We start from the raw sequence: 22,066 nt of genomic DNA, 5'->3' as shown, positions 1-22,066 counted from the left end.
TAATTTCGATGAGCCAAGCACCAGTGGTACGAAAGACATTCCTTAGGAGAATGAAAGTTCGGCAAAAGAAGACGTTCCCTCTACTTCCTCAGTTCAAAGTGAAACTCCTACAGTTCAAAATGAACCAGCCAAGGAGAAACCAAAAATGAAAGCTAATATTCATCATCAACCGAAGCAGATGAGGAATAAGAAACGTGAAAGGAACCAAAGATACAGGAAGAATCTCTCAGAAAGGAGGCAATTCTGGCAATCCCAGAATGCATACTTCTCACATCAAGACAAGAATCTGAAGTATGAAAACAATCCTGTCGGAAAGCCTGAGAGCCACAACAACCGAAAGCCAAGGTTCGGTTCACAAGAGAATACCAACCGAAAGCAAAGGTTCGGTTCTGAGAATGACTTCAACCGAAAGCAAAGGTTCGGTTCAAAGAACGATTCCAACCGAAAGCAAAGGTTCGGTTTTGAAGTCAAAAGAGATCAAAACTCTAAGGTCAGTCCCTCCAATGATCAAAAGCAAAAGGGTCACCTAGAGTCTCCAGCCAAGATGTCCTCTCAATCTAAACCCACTCCTTCTTGTTCATCTAATTCTTCTACTTCCACCAATCCATCTCCATCTTGCTCTAAAGCTCATTCAGTTCATTCTCAAAAATCTCATTCATTGGCTGAACAAAAGGGCAAACAAAAGGTTTCTACATCCACTCCAGAGTCCAAACCGAACGCACCCAATTCTAATAAAATAAAAGTTTTTACCATTAAAAAGAAAGATGAAACAACACTTATAAAACGAACATATCTTGTTGACATCTCTCTTACTGTTCCTGTTCCCATGAAAAGCTCACGTGGACCTAAGAAACTTTGGGTTCCTAGAGCTGCTTAATTTTTGCAGGTTATAAGTGACGAGCAGTTCGACGAAGAATGGTATATCGATAGTGGCTGCTCACGTCACATGACAGGGAGGAAAGAGGAGCTCAGGGAATACAGATCTCTTGCAAATGGTGGCAACGTCAAGTTTGGAAATAACTCTTTCGGCACCATAAAGGGATATGGAATGATAACAAATGGAGACTTCACTATAAGGAAGGTGGCTTATGTGGAAGGACTCCAACACAACCTCATCAGTGTATCTCAGCTTGTTGGAGGTACAGGTCTCAAAGTCTCATTCGATGATGAAGGTTCTGAAATTATTGAGAAAAAGACAAAGAAAGTAATTCTCAAGTCGGAGCGAAAGGGTGAAATGTTTCCTCTAAACCTTAAACCCATCAAAGGAAACCCAGCTATATGCTTGTTATCAAAAGCTCAATCTGACAAAAGCTGGTTGTGGCACCGAAGACTCTCTCATCTCAACTTTAAAGATATCAACCGACTTGTCACTGGAGGTCATGTTAGGGGTCTTCCATTGCTCAAGTTCGATAGAGATCATTTGTGTGCTGCATGCGAAATGGGGAAGCAGAGTTGTCAAAGTCATCCATCTGTAATCAACACAAAAGTTGTTGAACCACTCGAATTGCTTCATATCGATTTGTGTTGTCCTTCATCTATCGAAAGCATTGGTGGTAGCAAGTATATTCTTGTTATTATTGATGACTTTTCGCGATTTACATGGGTGTTCTTTCTAAAGCTCAAATCTGAAGCGACTCAAAAGCTGAAAGTGTTTATCAAGCAAATTGAAGTCCAGCTCAAGAAGGTCGTTCGCAACATCAGGAGCGACAATGGTCTTGAATTCAAGAACAGGGAGTTTGAAGAATTTCTTGCAGAAAAGGGAATTAGTCACAATTTCTCAGCTCCTTACACACCACAACAGAACGGAATAGTCAAAAGACGAAACCGATCTTTGTGTGAAGCTGCCCGAACTATGCTAAGTTTCGCTTCCTTACCTCTTTATTTTTGGGCTGACGCAATTTCTGCTGCTTGTTTTACACAGAACAGGTCCTATCTCAACAAGCGCTTCACGCTCACACCTTATGAGATACTAAACAACAGAAAGCCCAATGTGAAATTTTTCCATGTGTTCGGCTCACGGTGTTTCATCTTTAACTCTAAAGAACACCGCAACAAGTTCGATGTCAAAGCCGACGAGGGAATCTTTCTGGGCTACTCCCTCACATCCAAAGCATACAAAGTCCTAAACAAGCGTTCGAGAAAAATTGAAGAGACATATTACGTGACCTTTGATGATAGCTATGTCAAAAAGCTACAAGCCAAAGAAGACACCGCTGGGGAAATCTTTCCTCAAACCGGCCAAGTCACAGTCTCGATCGCTAATCTATACGAGAAATTTCTGGAGCTCTTTGACGAACCAGAGAAAGCTTCTCTCTCAGAAGCAGGTGCAGCAGACAACAAGGTAGATCACATGAAGCAAATTGTCGAAGAAGCTGCCAGGAGAATGAATGAAGGAGGATCGACTTCTGATGAACCTCCATCCAACGATGCTTCATTCGAGGGGGAGCCAAGCTCACATGTCGAGGGGGAGCCAAGCTCTACAACTGCAACCGAAAGTGCTTCTCCAACCGAAGGTGCTTTTCCAACCGAAGGTGCCTCAACGCCTGCAACTCCAGCATCACAAGAAACCCCTAAACCTCAAGTTTCTCAAAGTTCATCAATCGAGGGGGAGCATGATGATATGACGCTTCACTACGATAGCCAATCCGAGCCAGAAGAAATGATCAATGCTGAACTAGACCCAACCTTTGATCTAAATTATCCTCCTCTTACCAAATGGACCAGAGATCATCCTATCTCTCAAGTGGTTGGTGATGTCTCTGAAAAGGTTCTGACCCGATCACAACTGAAGGCAAAACAGACATCCTTATTTTCAAAGGTTGAGTTTTGTATGTTTAACTCATTCGTATCAAAAGTTGAACCGAAGACAGTTAACACTGCCCTCGATCACTCTGATTGGGTTCAAGCAATGCAAGACGAACTGAATGAATTTGAAAGGAACAAAGTCTGGCGCCTCATTCCAACTCCTCCAGATGCTTCAGTTGTTGGTCTCAAATGGGTCTTTAGGAACAAAATGGACAAGGAAGGGAATGTTATAAGGAACAAAGCTCGTCTGGTAGTAAAGGGATACTGTCAGGAGGAAGGGATTGATTATGAAGAGACTTTCGCTCCTGTAGCTAGGCTGGAATCAGTAAGAATATTTCTTGCTTATGCTGCCCACAAAAAATTTGAAGTTTTCCAAATGGACGTTAAGTGTGCATTTCTTAATGGAGAACTCGAAGAAACGGTGTATGTGGAGCAACCTCCTGGGTTCGTGAACGAAAAGTATCCAAACCATTGCTATATTCTGGATAAAGCTGTGTATGGCCTTAAACAAGCTCCGAGAGCCTAGTATGAAACGCTAACTAAATTCTTAAAGATGTCTAAATTCAAACAAGGTTCGGTTGACCCAACCTTCTTTCGCAAAAAGGAAGGTAACCACCTTATGATAGTTCAAATTTATGTCGATGACATTATCTTTGGCTCTACGAATCCCAGCTTAACAGCTGAATTCAGAAAGTTGATGGAGACTAAATTTGAAATGAGCTCAATGGGTCCTATTAACTTTTTCCTTGGTTTAAATATTAGACAGGGACCCGAAGGCATCTTTATCAATCAGGAAGCTTACACGAAGACTCTCCTAGTAAAGTTTGGTATGATGGGAGACTCCAAAGTCAAAGTCCCAATGGCATTTGGCACCAAGCTAACTCCATCCCTAGACAAACCGGCTGTCGATATCACGCTCTATCGTCAAATGATAGGCTCACTAATGTATCTTACTGCTAGCAGGCCTGACATCATGTTTTCTGTATGTTATTGTGCTCGATTTCAGGCAAACCCACGCGAACCTCACATGCTTGCAGTGAAGAACATTTTACGCTATCTCAAGCGAACCACCTCCTTAGGTCTATGGTATCCTTCCAACTTAGGCTTCTTCGTTCAAGCCTATTCTGATGCTGACCTTGGAGGATGTGGACTCGACAGAAAAAGCACAACTGGTGGCTGTCAATTCCTTGACGGGAAGTTGGTCAGCTGGCAATCCAAGAAACAAACGTGTGTGTCGTTGTCTACTGCCGAAGCAGAATATATAGCCACTGCTTCCTGCACCTCACAAGTGATTTGGATCCAGAGTCAACTTCGAGACTATGGACTCAATATGAAGAAGATCCCACTATATTGTGACTCTGAAAGTGCAATTAGGATCTGTCATAACCTAGTGCAACACTCTAAAACCAAACACATAGCACTGAGGTATCACTTCATCAAAGATCACGTGGAAGATGGAAACGTCGAAGTTCACTTCGTAAGAACCACTGATCAACTGGCTGACGTCTTTACCAAAGCTCTTCTTGAAGCATCATTCAACAGAATATTGCAAGGGCTAGGTATGATGGAATCAGAGTCAGTACCTCACACTACCTCTCAACCTCAAACGTAAGAAGCGAAACCAACCGAACGTTCGGGTTCGGTTAAACCATCTGACTCGCTCATCACTTCAAAGGTAGTTTTTCTTAATTGTATATTGCTTGTACAAAAAAAAATTTAGTGTTGAAAGTATTTTCCAATTGCATGTCTAAATTCCTTGGTTTCTTAAAATTTTCCAAAACCGAAACCTACCGAAGGTTCGGGTTCGGTTTCTCAAAATTTTCCAAAACCGAAACCTACCGAACGTTCGGGTTCGGTTTCTCAAAATTTTCCAAAACCGAAACCTACCGAATGCTCGGGTTTGGTTTTTCAAAATTTTGTTGAACCGAAACCAACCGAACGCTCGGGTTCGGTTTTTCAAAATTTTGTTGAACCGAAACCAACCGAACGCTCGGGTTCGGTTTTTCAAAATTTTGTTGAACCGAAACCAACCGAACGCTCGGGTTCGGTTTTCAAAATTTTGTTGAACCGAAACCAACCGAACGCTCGGGTTCGGTTTTTCAAAATTTTCTGGAACCGAAACCAACCGAACGCTCGGGTTCGGTTTTTCATCTTTTTCCCAACCGAACGTTCGGGTTCGGTTTTTCATATTTTTTTTTCATATTTTTTTTCCAAGTTTTTTTTAAGTCTTATTTTTTTTCTACTTATTTTTTTTTACTTATTTTTTATTTTTTTTAATTTATTTTTTTTCTTCTTTAATAAATCTCAAAAACTCCAAAAATATTTTTTTTATTCTTCTTGTTGTGTGTTCGTTCGTTTATGGGGATATCATTGATGAATTACTTAAGTGTCCCTAGAAGCATGTTGCTGTATGTGTCCCAAGCCTCATAAAATTTTGAATAATAGCCTTCATGACCTGGTATACACAAATCTTGTCTTCCCAATAAGGCTAACACATTTATTCAAATCGTGAGCTACCTCACTCTCTTCTCACATGAGTTAAGAGTTTTTCTGCTTGGTCCTTATTTTCGCAGCAGAGGTACTTTATCTTCTTACACCATCTCCTTACACTTCTACATTACATTCGTCTCATCAACGTAACCCTTGAGACTCTCAGAAATTACCACTGAGGTTTATGGTTACACAACATCTGTGTTTATGATCTTAGCTTCGTGCCACTACGAGCTGAGTGAAACCCAAAATTCAACACCAATTCTGAATTGACGGTGAACAATTAATTTGCTCAAGTTTTCACCAAAGAATTGACGAATGTACCTTCATGAAATCTCAAATTTTCTTTTGTGTGATTCCTATGAAATTGTTAAACACCATAACATTTCTTCCCTTGGGATCCACTTTTAATTTTTTTTATCTGAGATTTTATATTTTACCAAGCCAATTTAAAATAAATTCATACCTACTTGTTCAACAGACTACACCGGTCTCACAAGTACTTTGATCCCTTTCTTTCTTATTTCAAGATTAGAATTGTTGCATCAAAGCGAAAGCCACCCTAAAGTAGCCTAATTAAAAGAAACATTTCAACATTTCTTAAAAAGTGATTGATCGTAATTCAACGGGAATCCGCGTTAACACTTTAAGGTCTCTCTTGACCTTGAAGGAAGAGATTCGTGCCCGGGATCATCAGTTTCGTGTCATTATTGACATCACAGTAAATCCTAAAAAGAGTTGCTTTATTTTTTTTCTTTTTTACACTCTTTGCAAGAAAATCTTTGATTTTCCAAAATTCCGTTACTAATTAATTTCAGGCTGATTTATTGCAACGGTGGTTAATAATTAAGACGTGGTCAACAATCCTACACGTGGGCAGTTTATTCAAAAAGGTGCGATTTACAAGATAAGACGAAGGGTTGCTGACTCAGGCAGGAAACAAAAGGATTGAATTTCAACCGGTGGTAAAAATTAAAAAGGGGCGCGTGTGAATTTGAAACGGCCATACTTTTACTGACAAAGTGGACGCGTGTGCGAAATCCAAGCGACATTCCTCTGGCACTTCAAAGCGCGTGACGATTTGAAACGGTTTTTCTTCTGAAACGGCGCTTGTTGGGCGGCGTGATCCTAGGAATCTGACACTCTCTCTCCTACGTGATCATCGCACGCCTCAACTTTCATCCATCTGTCATTCAGGAAACCTTTTCGTATTTCCATAGAAGATTTGAAACGATTTTTCTCTCTCCTTTCACCCACTATAAAAGGCAGTCACTACTTCAATTTACCTCTTTACTGCTTCCGAAATTTCAAGAGAACAAAAACTCCCAAAAAGCCTTCACTGTTCATCTTCTTCTTCCTACCTTCAACAATGGCAGAATCATCTTCCGTCCATGCTACCTCACAAATCCTTCCTATTCGTCCACAACAATTCCTGGTGATCGACCTCAATCCTCTGGCGTACGACTCTTACATGACGCCGATCATCGAGTGCCTGAAGTACTCCCAAATTGCTCCAGCTCTCTCCAGGATTGAGTCTGTGCCAATGGTGGTTCTATCGCAGGTGTATGCGACTGCTTATTACGACAAAGCAGTTGAGCGGGTATTCTTTGAGGTTGCTGATCACAAGACCTCAATTTCAAAGCAGCGATTCTGCACTCTGCTAGGGTTTGCTGCTGACTCTTCAAGAATCAATCCGGAGACGATTCCGGTAGGTCATCTCTACAACATGTTTTATAACATGGGGTACACGGAGGCGCTCGTCTCCGTCGCAAAGTTCAAGAAGTCCTGCTTGCCGCCGCAGTGGAACGGCATGTTCACAGTCCTCTTCAAGGGCTTGTCGGAACGGAGCTCAGGATCCGACGGTGCTAGTCGACTTTTCTTGTCGATCATGTATGCAGTTTACAACGGGATCAACTTGGATTTTGGGTTGGTCCTCTGGCAACAGCTCATCCAGAGCCTTTCTTCTTCATCACGACATTCTGAGGTGTCGCTGGCCTGGTTCTGGATTCTTATCACCAAGTGGGCGATTGATAAGCTGGATATTCCTACTGCTGCTGGTGCAGTGATGTCTTCGGTCGGTACTTTTCATACCACCAAGATAATCGTTTCTGATGCATCCAAATTTTCCTTCATTGGCTCTATTCCGGAGACAATGTACGGCGATGTTCCTTCTGACAGCAGGATCATCAGGACGATCAAGGAGTTCAAACAGTCAGGGCCAAGGGAACTCACACCGGAAATGCTCAAGTCCATCCACGATGCTGACAAACCGGTGCCCAGGGGCAAAAAGGCGGACAAAGGGAAGCAAGCGACCAAAGCTCCTAAGGGTCCTTCTCCCAAGAAGAGGAAACAGACAAAAGCTGCACAGTCCCCACAGCCGAAGAGGAGGAAGACTCAACCGAAGCGCAAGCTTGTCATCCCTTCCTCTTCAAGTGATTCAGAAGGCGAGAGTTCGGGTTCGGACGGCTCTCAAGGAGGCGAAACCCCTCCAAGAGGCAACACCCCACCCCGATCACCTACCCCGGATATGGAAATCCACAACTCACCCATCCCTTCACCCACTCAAACCATCCCTACTTCCATTCCCACCATAAACCCCACTACCACTATTCCCCCAACCGCTTTCCCTATACCACCACCCATTTTCACTGATACAACAACAACCACTGCAAAGGTTACAACCAACGTATCTGATACGGGGGTTCATACCAGTGCAACCGAAACCCCACCCGTAACCGAACCGCCTCAAACCGAAACCCATACAACCGAACCTACCCACACTCAACCTCCACCCGAAACTACCCCACCCCACACTCAACCTAAATCCACAAAACCCACAACACCCCCAGCTTCACCACCTCCACCATCTCCAGATAACGCCTCTGATGGAGATAACCCGTTTCTTGGCGGTGACAATATGACCTTCGATTCGGTCTATTTTAGTCCGTTTCAGGTTCAGAGTGACGAAGAGGATGATGCTCCAGTGACAAAGAAGCATCTTAAGGAGCTCAACGAGAAGGTTGACTTACTTCTCGCCTCATCTTCCAACCAACAGTCCTCTCTCTCTGAAGCTGCACTTCAGAAGATTGTTGATGCCTTCTCCAGGGCTCAACATGATTCGGTAGCCTCAGCCACTGCCGCCATAGACGCCTCTACCAAAGCCTGTGAGGCTGCGACCGCAAAAGTCGATAAACTATTCTCATACGCCTCCTCTCTGTTGAAGTCATTACAGGAGAGTGCGGATTCTACAAAGACAACTTTGGAACCGATTGTTCAGCAATTGGCAAAGTTCGTCTCAACGGAGTTGACCTCGTTCGCCAATCTTCGCTAATCAATAAGCGACGACAACTCGGTCCTTCGTGCCTCCATTGATGAGCGCCTTGCTAAGCTACAAGAGGATCTTGCGGCTGAAAACTCTTTAATGGATGTTCTCGCAAGCAAAACCACCGCCCTAAAGGTCAAGAGCACTCAACTATCCAACTCTCAACAACAGCTGGAAGCTCTTCGATCCGAAAGGGAGGTCATCAAGACATGTGTTTCAGATGTACACGCTGCATTATCCAACATCCTAGAAGCACACGATCCAATTCTAAACCATTCGGTGAGGCGAACCCTTGCTGAAAAGCTTTCTCCTGCCATGGACCTTCTCAGCAAAATAGAAGGCTTACCTAGTTTCGTGTCTAATCCGAAACAAGGGGGAGAAGAGAAGAAGACCGGATCGAAACCACCTCCTTCCTCCAAAGCTACTCACACAACCGAACCACCTCCGACTGGTCAAGCTTCGGGTTCGGGTGTGAAGGACAAAGGGAAAAATATAGCTGAGGAAGAAGATGAAGATGAAGACAAGGAAACCATTGCTGACATGTTGAAACGAAAGAACAGTCGCAATGCTGATGATGACGTTAATCGTGTGGCGCGAGAGGCAGAAGAAGCCGAACGCAAGCAGAAGGAAGCCCACGATCTCCTTGAGAGCAGGAAGACTCTCTTCCCTGCATGGACTCGGGAGCGAATGATCAAAGAGGCCATAGACACTCCCAGCATCTTATGGCTCGAGCCGGTGATTTCGTTCGACTGCGTTAATTCTGTCGATTCGCAGTTCGACATGCCGCTGACTCGAAAGGCGTTCATCTTCCACGCCTTCTCAAATATCTTTGAAGTCCCTCATCCGAACGCTGAGCTTGATTGGGAGCTCATCGACTTCTATCTGAAGGTTGCTCGTCCTCAGTATCTAACTTGGAGCGCCCAGAAGATAGTGAACGTTCGGGTACTGAAGCCTTACACCGAAGGTAGATTCATAAACGTTCGGTTCAAGGTGATTCGGGGATCTGCAAGAACTGCACATCATATCTCCCTGGCAGATCTACCGAACTTAAATCCTCATGATTGGATCGTTCTGCATAACATCCTCTTGACAAATGAAGCTAAATATGGTCCGATTATAGACCATATCAAGAGGATGATTGTCTGTTATATCATGGAGGTAGCCCTTATGGATCAGGAGGTTGCCACTGTCTTCAAGAAGAAACCGAAGATAGCTCCTGTGGGATCGGCCAGTGATCTCAACCAGATGAAGATGGGCAAGATCGACCCGAGACGCAATTCGGTTATGTTCACTAGAGCAGAAGGACAGAAATGTCTCTTTGCTTTAGCTGACAAACATCTTTACACCACTGCTTGTCTAGAGCATGTGTTATCGATCATCCAAAGGTGTAAAGAGAATACAGCGGATGATGTTAAGTACTTCAATGACATGATCCAGTGGTACATCAGGTTTAGGCAGACGATTCTGGCTCTTATTTCTCGTCTGTTTAACACCGTGAAGAAGAAGGTACCTGCCTCCGCTGCTGACCCAAGTAACAAATGAAGATCTCGCTCCAATTGACGCAAAGGGAGAGATTGTTGGGTTGAAGATTTGTTCAAGGGTTGCGTCTTTGGGCTCGGTTATTTGTTTATCTATTTTGTATTCCGGTTTGGGCCTGTCCAACCGAGAGCCCATTATGTTTATTATATAAGTATATGCTTGCATGCATATTAGGTTAACGATTGATCTAGAGCATAACGATAGTATTTATAGATTTCTTTGATCGTTCTTGTAACCTACCAATCCTCTACAGTTGATGTTCCTAATCGAGCTCTTCTGAGGATTTTGTTTTAATCATTCGACACGTTTGATTCACTTTTGCCTTGTTCTTATTTTCGTGTTCTTGCTGTTTTATAATTACCTACCTGTTTAAGATCTAATCGATCTTCAAAGATTAACGTTTTAATCTCATCATACGCCCAGCGTACTTGGCTAAGCCTGAAACTAGTAAACTTCCAAAGGCCATAACTTCTTCGTTATAAATCCGTTTTCGACGATCCTTATATCAACAGAAAGGTAACAAGAAGCCCTACACTTCTATCGACTCATATCTTCCTAAATACCCTTCGTACAAAAGTCCATTTTCCACAAAAGCCCGAATTGCCATTTTACCGAAATACCCCTAGGCTCCAAAACACGAACCGAATACCCGGATCACTTCTAATACATCACCCGCACCCAAAAGGGCTAGATCTTACCTTCCCAAGAGCCATAATCCTTATAATGACCGACCTTCGAGCCACCACCTCAGACTAGGAGTCAATTCAAAATAGAGCGTTACACCTAGCTTGCTATCCTAAAGAGATTTTCAAACCCAAGATGGTTTCTAGGAGCATAAACACGAAAAGAGAGTGGTTTCGAGGAATGATCTATCATAAAATGGAATAAAACAACTTGAGTATGGTTAACAACTTACCAAGTGGATGAGAGGCTTGAAGAGGATCCTTTGAAGATAATCACAAATTCACAATTTTCTTGGAGGAAAAAAAAGTGAGAGAGATCTTGATGATTTAGAGAGGAAGAAAGATGTGAGTGAAGGTTGAAATGAGAAATGTGAGAGGTACGGGTGGTCTCAGCCGGTTTAAGAAGGAGGAGAGAGAGAGAGAGAGAGAGAGAGAGAGAGAGAGAGAGAGAGGAGGTTAAGGGGGCTATTATTTGATGGTTAAGCATAATACACCTAGAATTATGGTGGACAAATTGCATGGATTTCCTCCATGCAAAGGTGAGGTGTCACCCAAAGTGAACACCCACCTTTGTTTTCTTTTCTTCTCTTTTTTAATAAATGGATCGATTGGATTTAGGGTGGGGGAAAAGAAAGGAATTTTGGGCTCGGGTTTGAAGTGTAACCGGGAACCATAAACCCAAAGGGTGTTTTCGGTTTAAAGGCCCAAAAATGATGGCTCTCGGCCCAATAAATGATCCGTGAAGGGTATTGGCCCAATCAAGATGTTTTCAGCCCAAATGTGGCCCAAGGAGATTAGTTGAACAAGTTTTTGGCCCAATAGGGGACCAATAATGATTCTCGGCCTTGGAAGGTCCATTAAAGGTCTTATGGCCCAAAATACTATTGCATAATTAATTTCGGCCCAACTAGGGCCCAAATGTGTATTTTTGGACCAAAGGAAACAAGTGGGGAGATTATTGGCCCCTTAGGCCCAATAAGAGAGTTTTAGATGTCTAAACTGATATATCATTGAAGTTTGGTTCACATTTAAACATAGCGTTACATAGTTACACAAAGAACCATCTTGTTCATGAATAGGAAAACCTAGCCCTAAAATGCTAGTTGTGACAAGTCACGACTTACAAACAACGTGGCTCGCCAAGGCTTGGAAAAACTTGAGGCTTGACATTGCTGCCAAGTCACGCCTTACGTTATTTAGAACCTTGGTTAAAATATTGACTAAATGTAATATTCCAAAACCCATAAAGGGAATTTGAAATTTCCATCCCATATTGGATGGGAGGAGAATTTCAAAATTCATCTTCATCCCACATGGGATGGGAGATGAAGCTTTGCAAGAGCTTTAATGCTATAAATAAGGTTACAAGGTTTCATTCCTCATTGCACCTTAACTTGAAATATCGCCTACTTCTTCCCTCACTTTTTGTGGGACGAATATCTCAACCCATTCTAGGGTTTGTATAAGTTTATCCCTCTGGTAGTTTTCTTTTGGTTCTCTTTTTGGAGTCTTGGTTGTGATTCCATTAGAGATATTCTTCGTTGGGTCCTCACATCCAAGCAACATGATTGGATCAAGAAGGTTCAAGAAGATCAAGATTAAGCTACAAAAGATGTTAGAAATTCTATTTTTCTTAGTAGATTTATAGTTTTAAAGTAGGTTGCTATAATTAGTAAAACCTAGATCCTATGGTGCGTGTACTTATAGGGATTGTTTTGATTATTTTGATTCGCTAATCTTATCTGTATACATGCATAGAAAACCCAACATATGATTGTAAAAATTATGACATGCACATGTTTTTGGAACTACTCCATCACCCATAATCCTCCAAAATATCATATGAGTACATCAACAAATCCTCTTCTCATGTACATAGTGGTAAGGTTAGGCAAGGATAAGAAGTTTTTCACCTTACCCAACACAACACGAGCTTTGGCTTTTTCCTCCACCACACACTCCCCCAATTGCAACATAATAATCTGATCACTTAATTTAACCTCCACCAACATATCACTCTTTTTGTACCCGGAATAACATGAGCATAAGAGCGAGGAAGTGAAAATTAGGCATAGAAGGATCAACCGCCATAGACTTCTTATGTTCAATTACTTTACGTCCCTCATCAAATCTCGTCAAGGTTGCAAATATTTAATTTTGACCAATAGTGTGAGACATCTTACTTACCTCCCTTGCATCCTCATATCATGTCATGCTTCTTTGAATGTGGCCAATTTTGTCAAAGACGTTGTAGTTGCTTGAGGGCCTGGTGTGATTAAAAACATTCACGCAATTTTTTTTCATGATGTGCGTTTATCCATTAGTCTCGACCATGGTTAGGATCCTCGTGGCCTTGCACACCAAATAAAGCAACATTGGAAAATCCTAATTGGGAGTCTCATTGTCGTTGTTCGGAATTATACCCTAACGGACACAAGAATCGCCACATCAGAGACCCTGACTATATGAAATTGACTCTTCAATTGTTGTTGTACCTAAGTTTTTGACCCAAACAAATTTAAAATACATTTGGCCTTTTATTTTACTTTATTTTAGCTTATAGTGTTGTATACATAATGTTTGTTTTTAGGCAATAAATTGTTCGAATGAGACTAAATGTTTGTTTATGCTTGTTCCATTCGAAGGAGACTAAACGTTTGTTTGTTTCACTCTTATGCTAAAAAAATCATATCGCTCAATATTTTATCATTACTGACAATTTCCATTAAACCTTCTTTATTTTTATTTTTTTTGAAAAACAAAAAATCAAACCGTTAGTTAATTTATGATTTTCCATGAAATCCCCTATTTCCACATGCATATGGTACTGTGGTAATATATGACGAATCACAGAAGAAAATCACTGATTTGTTCATGGTCCACCGATGATGTAACAATGGGTTGTACGAAATAAGACTTTTCAGTCATTTTGTCCCATCCATAACTATATGTTACATTACACTTTAATGCTGGTTCCTTTTTTTTTTTTTTTTTTTTTTTTTTTTTTTTTTTTTTTTTTTTTTGGAAAATGACTTAGGAGGGTAACTACCTCTTATCCATATTCACATATTGGTAACTTCTTCTTTTTTGTACATAATAAAGCAACTAACTTGTTCTAACTGTTTAAATTACACCAATATTACCGGCTAATACATGTTTTAACCGGTAACTTAAAGGAAAAATGACTTAAGAGGGTAACTACCTACCTTTTCTCCGTGTTCACATATTAGCAACTTCTTATTTTTTGTACATAAGAAAGCAACTAACTTGTTTTAACAGTGTAACATCCCAAAAATCATGACCAAAAATTTCGTTTTTAATTTAATACTAAAACCATAATTGTCAAACCATTAATTTAATACTCTGGCATTGGATCTCGCCCGACATCAGACCCCGCCTGGCATCGAGCGCCGCTCGGTATACAGATTTGTCTCTCTTACGCCCCGCCTGTCACCGGGCCCCACCCGCTAAACACATACAATCATATAACATGCTAACACATAAAGAAACATACTATACTGTATCTCTGTCCTAAGAAACATACTCTGCTAATAATGAGATACAGAACTTCGTTCGTACTCAGCTAGTTCCAGCCAGGGCTTCAGCATTGTAAGGTGAGCCTCCTCACTGTGTGAATGGGTCTAAGGCCACAATGTCAGCCCATGTAGTCTATAAGTAGGAAGACTCGGGGGTTAGCCCTAGGCATTGTATGCTAGTATGTTATTCCAGAACAAGGTCTGATGTCGGGCGGGTGCCCGAGGAATGTTTGCATGTTAGATTATACTTGTTGTCTGTGTGATACTTGTATGCGCCTGGTAAAGAGGTGAGTGTGGGCGAGGTTCCGTCTCTCATCACTAGCTGAGTACGGACGATGTTCCGTATCTCATTATTAGCAGAGTATGTTTCTTAGGACAGAGATACAGTAGAGTAAGTTTCTTTATGTGTTAGCATGTTATATGATTGTATGTGTTTAGCGGGCGGGGCCCGGAGACAAGCGGGGCCTAAGAGAGACAAATCTATATATCGAGCGGGGCCCGATGTCGGAATATTAAATTACTGGTTTGACAATTATGATTTTAATATTAAATTAAAAACGAAATTTTTGATCATGATTTTTAGGATGTTATACAATTAAAACAAGTTAGTTGTTTTTTTATGTACAAAAAATAAGAAGTTGCCAATATGTGAACACGGATAAGAGGTAGTTACCCTCCTAAGTCATTTTCCCTTTGAGTTACCGGTTAAAACAGGTATTAACTGATAATATTGGTGTAATTTAAACAGTTAAAACAAGTTAGTTGCTTTATTATGTAAAAAAAGAGAAGAAATTGCTAATATGTGAACACGGATAAGAGATAGTTACTCTCCTAAATCATTTTCCCTTTTTCTTTTAGTCTTGTACAAATAAAATTGCCCAATATGATCCGAATATTGTCACGATGAAATATATTGTATATATAATGTTCGAACTAATAAATCTTTGAAACGAGACTAAATGATCATAGCTTACATACCAAAAAAAAAAATAATAACAGATTTAAATGATCATAGCTTACTTACCAAAAAAAGAAACAACAGATTTCACAATATTCATGGTCACCAATAATTTTCATCAATTTTAAAGTTTTGTATATAAGTTCTATTTCTTTAGATAATATACGACTAAATAACCATTTTACTCTTGTGTTAAATAAAATCAAATTCCACAATATTCATAATTTTAACACGAATAGTTTGGAGGAAAAAAGATTGACCAATAGATAAAAGGTTAGTAACCTAATACACTAAGCCAATTTTTTTTTTTTTTGGCTTAACCCAGTAATTCATTTTGTCTCGATTAAGTGAAAAGAAACAGTCATGTATACGTATAGCCATATATATATTTCTTAAGTGACGAACTGAATTCACAAAAGCTTTTTACATTGAAAATATGTTAAAAACATCACCACCCACCCGTTTTATGCAACCTTAGCATTGAGTGGGGGAAACAACGCAACATAAACATTTAAAATAAAATTAATTTAAAAAAAAAAAAATACACGATTATGATTTAAGAAACGAACTTTTTTTTTATCATACCGAGTCAACACCTTCAACTTGTTGTCGAGCCAGATATCTCTCTCTTCTTTCTTTCTGAAATAAACAAAAAAAAAAAGGAATAATAATAAAAATATGACACCCGAAAATTTTTATTTATTTATTTATTTTTATAGTAATAATATTAATAAAGAAATAAAAGAAAAGTGAAACTGACCCATTCATCTATGACAAGGCCTTCGTTGATGACCTTTGGGCCGGGTTCCTCTACAGGTTTCTTGTTGGATTCAAGAGCAGCCTCCGCCTCTGCTAACTGCCGCTTCAATTTTTCCAAAGCCTTAAAACATACAAAACATAATTACAACTAGGGGTGGCAATTTATGACACGACACGAAACGAAAATTGGACGAAACTGAAATTTGAATTCGTGTTAACTATAAAAAACATGATGTCGTCTCGTATTCGTGTTCAAAATTTGTCACAAAATTGACACGATTTAGTAGTTCTTTATCGTGTTTTTCATGTTTGTTGTGTTATATTTGATAAATATTCATTAAATAAACTAGTTTTTAGTATATGTTATATTTTTCGTGTCGTGTATGTCGTTTTTTAATTCGTTCGTTTTCGTGTTACTTAAAAAAAACACAACATCGTGTCGTGTTACATAAAACCTTGTAGTGTCTTGTCGTGTCAGACAGAAACACGAAACGATAGCACGATTTGTCACCCTAATTACAACCTTTATTCAATTAAACCATTTATTTACCCGATTTTTTGTTTTTTATTTTTTTAAATTAAAGAGTAAATTATATGAATGGTCTCTATGGTTTAGGGTAATTTGTATGTTTGGTCTCTAATTTATTTTTTCTAACTCGAAATGTCCCTACTTTTTGTTTTTGTTACACGCTTAGTCCTTGTCTTACCTAAAAAGACAATTTTGCCCTTGATTTTTTTAATTTTGTTAAATAAACACATCCTCAACCTCAACTCCTCCCCTTACTTTACCTACCCCATCATTTTTCTCTATTTAAATAATACTCTTTTTAGGTAAGACAGGGACCAAACGCGTAACAAAAACAAACAATAGGGATTTCCGAATTAAAAAAATAAGTTAGAGACCAAACACGCAAATTACCTCAAACCATAGGGACCATTCATGTAATTTACTCTAAATTAAAATAAACAAGTGTATAAATGTAATTTGGACTTACGGGGCTTGGACGTTCGGCATCAAGGAAAACAACTTGCAATATCCGCTCCACAGCCACATGATCTTTTTGCTCTTCAAACTGAGTCACAAAATAATTGGATTAGCATCATGAAACTGACATGGTTGCCACGTGGCATCCACATTGACACGTCAGCAAAAACATGAGAAAAATAAAAAAAGGGGTTACCAAACCTTCGCTTGCACGAAATCATAAAGCTTTTTATGATAAATTGTACAAAATGTTTTCATTTTTAAATATAACGAATTTATTTCTCATGAATGAATACAAAAAAAAATTATTTCTTAGATTTAAATGCAAGAAATAGCAAACGTAATTTCATTTATTTTTCTGTTACGTCATTTGTATTTTCAAAATTAAAAAATAAAAATAAAAACTTAAAAAGGGCTTATACTTTGAAATATCTAAAAACACTTTTTACGTATTTTATAATGTTGTAATATGAAAACATGAAAGTAGAGATTTTATATTAAACAAATCAATAAAAAGTAGTACATTGTTGCTATACATTTTGAAACTCTCCTTTTTTTGTTTATAAGTGATTACAAAAAATTGTATAGCTAAAAGTCTAAAACCACTTTTTATGTATTTTATTTTTTATAACAAATGATGACAAAAAATGATTTTCAATGAAATTAAAAAAAAATCAGAAAACATATTTCAAATGACAGTTTTTAACTCACCAACTCAGGCACATAATCCATGACTCCTTTAACTTTCAGACTCATGATTTTGAATTTCACTTTTCTCTTTTGGTCCATTTGTTTTTCATTGTTCTCTGGAGGCTCCACAAACTTGAAAACTATAAAAATCATTAAAACGAGTAGTAGAAATTATTATAAAAATAATTAAAAATCAATGTTTTTTTTTTTAAGTAAAAATAAAATCTACAACAAAAATGTTTTTTTTAGAAGTTTTACCGGTTGCAATTATAGTCTCTCCAGGAGCAAGAATAGCACCAGGGGGACGCATGAAACAGCTCTTTGGTGCAGTTGTTTGAAACTAAAAAAACATAAAAAAATAAATAAATAAATAAATCAGATGATGGAATATTTTTTTAGGCTTAATTATAATTCTGTAAATGTGTATAAAATAGAAGGATGTTTTAGTCATTTTGCACATGATAGGTAACTATATGTTGCACTTTATGTATGTTTTCATAATGGAAGTCATTTCTATAGTTTTCAGAATTTTAATGCCACGTCACCAATGTGGGTCCCATATTAAAATTGTAGAACAGATTAATATTTTACAGTATTACATTTATTTATTAAATCATTCACTAACTGTGAGGCCTATGTATTACATGGGTTAATTTAAAAAAGAAAAAAAAAATGTTAAAGATAAAGATCAAAATATTTGAGAACTTTGAATTTATAAGAAAAAAAAAATAATGAATTATTATAATGGAAATGTTTTTTATCTTTTAAATTTAAATAAATAAACGAAACTAATGAGCTTTAATTTTGGGAATTTTGAAATTAAAAGGTAAGTTAATTAATGAAACTGATATCCATTTATTACGATTATTACATTATAATATTATGTAGAATTTAATAAAATAGAAAAAAATAATCACAAAATGACATTTGGCAATTTGAATGAGAATGTGACAAGTGACAAAAAAAACCTTCAAAAAAAATTTTACTTTTTAAAACTACAAATTATACATTGATAATTTATCGAAGACATTTGCGATTATCAAATTTGTATATTTTTATTTTTAATTTGTAAACGACAACTGTTTTAAAATTTCTTTAATTGCTAGTGTAACAACAAATATAGAATCATACAATTTGTGTACACATTTACTATATACAGATAGGTTTATTTTATCAAATTAAAAATTAAATACTTTTTATTAATAAATCATATAATTCAATAACAATTTTATTAATCAAATAACAAGCTATTAAATCAATGTTAATATTTAAAGTCATACCTTGAAAGCAACATGAGACTTGCTTGTGTTTTTTATCTTGATAGCACTTTGGACTTGCTTACCAGGTTCATCTACAAAATTTAAAAAAAAAATTAAAAAAAATTAAAAATGATTTCACTTTTTACCAATATATGCAATGTACTTTAAATTTTAACCAAAATGCTTATTTTCTTTTTACCCATAATAGCATTGTATTTACATTTATTTGCCAATAAAATCAATGTAGTTTATATTTAATCCAAAATAGCAACATACTTATATTTTTTTACCCATATATAAGTAAAGAAGCACTCACACATCCACATAATAAATTAAATGAAAAAATGCTCAACAACAAAAAGCTAAAAGGTCAAAAGCATATATCTGATAATTAAAGTAGTAATTAATAACTCCTAGTGACATTAATTATTATTAAGAAACATGTAAACAGAAGTCAACCTTTTATTTTGGCAAATGGGACGACACACAACAACCTTGATTCCACTTTGTTGTTGTGTTTGTATGAATTATGACAATCTGAACTTTTTCTCCTTTTTTATTTTTAAAATATTGTAAAGTGTTTCAATAGGCTTCTTTTCATTAAGAATTGTTTGTAATTTCAGGTCTTGATGAAAATAGAGATTTTTTCAATTTGCAAATTTAGTTCAATGGCAACAGTTCTAAGATCTCCCAAAAATATTATCATAATTCACAACTTGTTCCATGATGAATCTTTATTAACCTTTTAACGTTAAATACTTCATCAATTACTAAACTTGAATAAAACCAGGTCATATTAAACATTAATCCCTATGCACCACAATTCCAATGTGTAGAAAATGTATATGAATATATAATACACATGTCTCTTTCCATAATTAGAATTCTACCCAGAAAAGGACAAAGTAGTGAAAATTGGTGGATGTGGAGTTGAATTGTAATTACTAACAAGACTTGATTATGAAAAGCAACTCACCTACTTGTTCATAAATCATATAGGCCATATAATTAAACTAATACTCGTTGGAGAAAACCAGCGATTATCAATATCAAGAACTTCGAAATTATAGGTAAAGTATGGGAGCTAGTCATAGAAAGGTACAGTTATCAGGCATTCTGCAAGAAATAACGTCGCTCTCACTAATTTCATATCACACACAATTTTCTCGAGTGGAAATTAGACCAAAAGGAAAAAAAATGAAATTAATCTCAACAATTACCTAGATCTCATCGGAATTTATAATCAAACAAGTCGGATTCATAAACAGTTATGCTAAAAATCAGAAGTAATCAGAGCAAATGGAGGAAATAAAGGCGGGAGTTCATACAGGGAAAGTATAGCTTATTGCTTGGATCGAGCCGAAGACGACGACGTGTCGGAAGCAGAGATCTAGCCACCGAAGAGACAGAGTTGCTCGCACTCAAGCCTTGGTGGTTATTGCTGTTCTGAGTGTTCGATCCTTCGGTTTGATACGTTGAAGACGACGTCGTCGTGTGCGTCGTACTGTTACCTGTGTTTCGAAACGGTAGCTTAAATAATCCCCAAACTTTGCCGCCGCCGCCGCCTTCAGACGGAGGTCTATTGTCGACCATCGCCATCACCGGCAACTTAAACTATCCGCCGATGAGTAATTTCAGGTATGATAAACAAGAGCTTCTTCTCTCTCGGAAATGCTTCTCTTTATCTCTCTCTCTCTCTTTCCTAGAAATCCATGGACTCTTGGCGTCTGGAAATGCAACGAACAAGTCGCGTTGTGTCTCCTTTTACACGATGATTTGAAAAGGTGGAGTATTTTCTATGCAATTTTCACATTGCACCCCTCAAGTTTTTCTTTAGGTTACATTAGACAATTACTTTGAAAATATTCAATTCCATATTTTTGTCCATGTCTAACAAAAAATTTCAATCGTTCCTATCTAGTTATTAGTGTTTCTATATAGAGCAAAGTGATAGAAGTGTCAATATTTTTTCATACTTTCTAAATTCTAAATGAATTTTTATGTTTATTATAATTTTATAACACGAAGAAAACAAATATGACTACATGCATTGAAGGGATTGTACCCATAAAAGATTAAATTGGACATAAATAGATTTGACAAGATGATGATTATTTTTTTTTGTTTTCGATAAAATACTTATCATCATATTGTTTTAGAAGTTATGAGAGTCAACAAACTAAATCGCTTTACAATAAAATACCTATCACCATATTATTTTAAAGTTATGGGAATCAACAAACTTAAATATTAACATATTGATGGTTTAAAATCCATTAGATTCCATAAACTAAAGAAAGAAGTAAATTTCACCTTTAAACCTTTGAACGCCTCCATCAACAAGTTTTATGACCAATTTGTGGGGATTAAATTGCAATGGCTTCTAAGTAATTAAAATAATGCACAAATTTGAAACATAGACTTTGTTCGTTAATTCGCACATTTATATAATCAAGAAAAATGTTTGGAAACTCCATAATATGTAATATCATATTAATAAGGGGTTAATATGATTGGGGCAAACAATAGTTATTTTGATTTTGGTTAAACCAATATATACATATGACCTATTGAATGTAAATTTAAACTATTTTTAAGTAATATAATCGAGATACATATGTCATAATCAAATTAATCTTTTTTACAAACAATTGCACACCTAAATCTTCTTGATTTGATTGTATATATGAGTCATAACCAAAACATAGATTTACATATACATAGATTCTCAAATAAAACAATATTTTTTGATGTTTTATCAACACTATTAGATATTTGATCCATTTCTTCTATGCATTAAAAAACGATTAAGTGGTTTTTTCACATCGACAAAACCTCCATGTAGGTCATGTTTAAAGACTTGTGCCTTGTGGTTATATACAAGTTTAAGAGTTTACATTTTGAATCTATATACTAATCTAGTAAATTACCAAACATATTTCATCGATACTAATGTAAAAAAGTTTTATCTTTTTTTGGGTTTCAATATACTAAAAAAAGTGTTAGAAGTCATAAACGTGAAGGGCTGATTAGACAAGTG

The 22,066-nt window shown here is 37.4% G+C and overlaps 1 protein-coding gene across 1 annotated transcript; it reads right to left on the bottom strand.

The window, feature by feature from the left end:
- Positions 1 to 15,699: 15,699 nt before the first annotated feature.
- LOC111876956 (vesicle-associated protein 4-2) lies at positions 15,700 to 20,774 on the bottom strand. The gene is made up of 7 exons (XM_023873516.3): positions 20,355 to 20,774; positions 19,048 to 19,118; positions 18,026 to 18,107; positions 17,789 to 17,907; positions 17,088 to 17,165; positions 16,094 to 16,213; positions 15,700 to 15,972 (listed from the first exon to the last, which is right to left on the bottom strand). Exons 1-7 carry the CDS (start codon positions 20,623 to 20,625, stop codon positions 15,913 to 15,915), a joined length of 801 nt encoding a protein of 266 aa, XP_023729284.1. The 5' UTR covers positions 20,626 to 20,774; the 3' UTR covers positions 15,700 to 15,912.
- Between the last annotated feature and the right edge of the window lie 1,292 nt (positions 20,775 to 22,066).

The sequence above is a fragment of the Lactuca sativa genome, chromosome 1 (genome assembly GCF_002870075.4).
Source record: "Lactuca sativa cultivar Salinas chromosome 1, Lsat_Salinas_v11, whole genome shotgun sequence".
Taxonomy (NCBI): Eukaryota; Viridiplantae; Streptophyta; class Magnoliopsida; order Asterales; family Asteraceae; genus Lactuca; species Lactuca sativa.
The sequence above is the reverse complement of the archived record's forward strand: the minus strand, read 5'-3'. Positions and strand labels throughout refer to the sequence as shown.

Bases quoted from the DNA above. Each gene is read 5' to 3' on its own strand.
- LOC111876956 (XM_023873516.3), bottom strand. From the start codon at position 20,625: ATGGCGATGGTCGACAATAGACCTCCGTCTGAAGGCGGCGGCGGCGGC. The intron at 16,214-17,087 runs GTAAGTCCAAAT...GTATGTTTTAAG, and splicing joins ATGCCGAACGTCCAAGCCCC to GCTTTGGAAAAATTGAAGCG. The intron at 15,973-16,093 runs GTCAGTTTCACT...TGTTTATTTCAG, and splicing joins GCCTTGTCATAGATGAATGG to AAAGAAAGAAGAGAGAGATA.